At 58.0% G+C, this 2,525-nt stretch overlaps 1 protein-coding gene and 1 long non-coding RNA gene across 4 annotated transcripts in view; one reads left to right on the forward strand and one right to left on the reverse strand.

Annotated features, from left to right (window-relative positions):
* The window catches only part of LOC113458300, a 17,975-nt gene that overhangs the window by 12,394 nt on the left and 3,056 nt on the right, over positions 1 to 2,525 (forward strand). For 2 of the 3 annotated variants that reach the window (XR_003378692.1, XR_003378691.1), the window contains 2 exons: positions 192 to 343; positions 1,939 to 2,014. This is a non-coding gene — a long non-coding RNA (uncharacterized LOC113458300). Of the gene's footprint in view, positions 1 to 191; positions 344 to 1,938; positions 2,015 to 2,525 lie in introns of those variants that run through there. The other variant, XR_003378693.1, reaches the window with a different exon arrangement.
* The window catches only part of Klk10 (kallikrein related peptidase 10), a 4,187-nt gene continuing 1,682 nt past the window's right edge, over positions 21 to 2,525 (reverse strand). Inside the window, exons 2-5 of the mRNA XM_005366896.2 lie at positions 1,927 to 2,110; positions 1,034 to 1,308; positions 649 to 782; positions 21 to 313 (exon numbers count right to left, since the gene is read on the reverse strand). Of these exons, the coding sequence (XP_005366953.2) occupies positions 161 to 313; positions 649 to 782; positions 1,034 to 1,308; positions 1,927 to 2,110 (746 nt within the window). The 3' untranslated portion in view covers positions 21 to 160. The remainder of the gene's footprint in view (positions 314 to 648; positions 783 to 1,033; positions 1,309 to 1,926; positions 2,111 to 2,525) is intronic.

A 2,525-nucleotide genomic window follows, 5' to 3' on the forward strand; every position in this document is an offset into this window, starting at 1 on the left:
GGACGCATACTCAACGGTGTGAGGGGAGAGGACGCATGCTCAACGGTGTGAGGGGAGAGGGCGCATGCTCAACGGTGTGAGGGGAGAGGACGCATGCTCAAAGGGATGAGTGAGCATGACAGAAGGAAAGCGGGCGAGGAAGACGGGCGTGAGAGGCTGGTCACGTGGAACTAATGACTCTCCGGATCCAGGGCATGTATTTGCAGACATCAGTGTAGACAGCCGGGTGCGGGGTAGCACCACAAGGGTAAATGCCCCACGAGAGGATGCCATGCAGGGTGTTGTCACACACCAGTGGGCCACCAGAGTCACTCTGAGGACGGGAGGAAGGAGACATCATGAGGTGAGAGCTGCCACTGTTTGGAGGGCAATTGCTGGGTTAGGACACAAAAGATGCTGGCATGGGGCTGGAATGATGTCACAAGCTGGTGTGGTAAGGGGATACAGACTTGGGGGTGGCAGCGGAGATGTGATGAGTTTGCAGTTGGAATCGCGACTCATCAGAGGTGAGAAGGACCAAGGATAGGGGTTGGCAGGGTGTGAGATGGATTGAGGACTGGGGAGGGAAGTGGTGGAAGGCAGTCAGCTCCTGCACTGCCTGTCCACCCTCCAGCCAGGACACAGAAATGCTTCCTGGCCTGTCCTTACCTGGCAAGAGTCCTGGTTTCTGTCCAGCCCCGCACAAATCATGTTGTTGGTGATTACACCCGGGTAGAAGACCTCACACTGCTTCCGGCTAAGGAGAGTTACCCTGGAGCAGGTCAGGCTCTTGTTGTACTTCACTAAGAAGAAACGGCCAGTCATACAGGGCCCAGTCAGTCCTTTCCTCCAGATCTGGGAATCCAGTCCCAAGCCTTCCACCTGCACACCGAGGGGACCTAAACCCACTCCTCCACTCTTAGACCCAGGAGTTCAGACTTCTAGGGTCCTCCCTAAGCCTCTTCCATGAGAATCAGGGTGCCAGCTTCTCTAGAAACCCAGAAATCAATTCAGCCCTCCTCCCTAAGGTAGAGTATTCCCGCCCAGTTCTTGCCTCTGCGGGAGGCTGTGGTCCCCCAGCCTGCGACCTGGCACTCCTGCCCTGGCTGGGAGCACTGGAAGGGCAGTTGCACCGGGTGCACGTTGGGCGTTATCACGACAGGACTCCTCAGCTTCAGCAGCATGAGGTCATGCTCATCTGAGCGGTGGGGCAGGACCGGGCCTGAGCAAGGCTGGTACTTGGGGTGGAAAACGGGGGAATTTGTGGACCGAAGCTGTTCCTTCTGGAAAAGCAGCAGGTGATCATCCCCAATTCGAGCCCTCAGTGGCCTGGGAGAGAAATAGACAGACATAAAACCTTCATGGAGACGGAGCCTGGTCCTTGGGTCAGAGGGTCAGGAGTGATGTGGGGCTCCTGAGACCAGAGAGATCTGGGAGAGGAGCTGGGGCTACTCCCCTGGTACTGAGGCAGAAAGCTGGGGTCTGAACCCCTGGGTCTGATGAAAGAGACTGGAGCACGGACTCCTGGGTATCAGGGAGGAGGGCTGGGACTGAACCCCTGAGTCTGAGCAAGGGAGTAGGAACTTGGGGGTTGAAAGAAAGCTGGTATCTCAACTCGTTGGGTATGCCAGTCTCTCTTTTCTCCGTGTCACCCGGTCATTTCTCCCTGTGTGACAGGCACATGAAGGGACGACAGTGGGTTTTGGGGGGGCGAGGGGAGGGAGATTGTTTTTGTTTTGTCTTAAATACTGACTACAACAGTCCCTGATTTCTGCGGCGCACAGGTGCTATGGGCCCACAGCATCCTCTGGCGGTGCAGCTCCAATCCTGCCTCTTTTGTTGGATGGCTGCCACCCCTAATCTGAGGGAGCTGGGCGAGTGCCTGAGCCCCATCCTCCCCGCCCTCCGTGGCGGCCCCTCGGTGGCTGCCTCTGGAGCGTCCCTTACTTCTTTCTCCAGCAGTGGGCGGCCGTGAGCACCCAGTTCCGGTCGACGAGGACACCCGCGCACTGGAACTGGAGGTTGTGGAAGAGGGAGACCTGCCAGGGTTGTGAGCCACGGGTGCACGGGACGCTAGCCGTCTCAAGGTCCACCTGCGTGGCGTTTCCCGGAAGCAATAACGCCTGCGCGGCTGGGTAGAGAAGCGGGGGATCAGGGCTCGCCTGCCCGGGGTTGGGTACCGGGTCAGTGCCTAGTTTTACCAGATTGGTCTGCAGGGGGCGCAGCTGGATCGTGAACAGTGGGAGAATTACGGAATCAAAGGGCAGGAGGGGTTATAATGGAATGGGACGACAACACCTCTGGGCTGAGGATAGAGGGAGAAGGTCTGGGGGAAGACGGTGTGTAGGAAAGGCTAGGCTCTAGCCTAGGGGGCAGAGACCAGATGCAGACCTAAGGGGGTGGGGTGGGGGGCACAGAGAGGGGCAAGAACGGGACTCAGAGGGGTAAGGACAGAATACAGTGGGGCAGTAAAGGGAAGAAGAAGCACAATGGAGTAGTGAGGAGCAGAGACAGAGTTCAGTCCAGCAGTGAGGGAGGAGCTGGAG

The sequence above is a fragment of the Microtus ochrogaster genome, unplaced genomic scaffold, assembly GCF_000317375.1.
Source record: "Microtus ochrogaster isolate Prairie Vole_2 unplaced genomic scaffold, MicOch1.0 UNK14, whole genome shotgun sequence".
NCBI classification, from domain to species: domain Eukaryota; kingdom Metazoa; phylum Chordata; class Mammalia; order Rodentia; family Cricetidae; genus Microtus; species Microtus ochrogaster.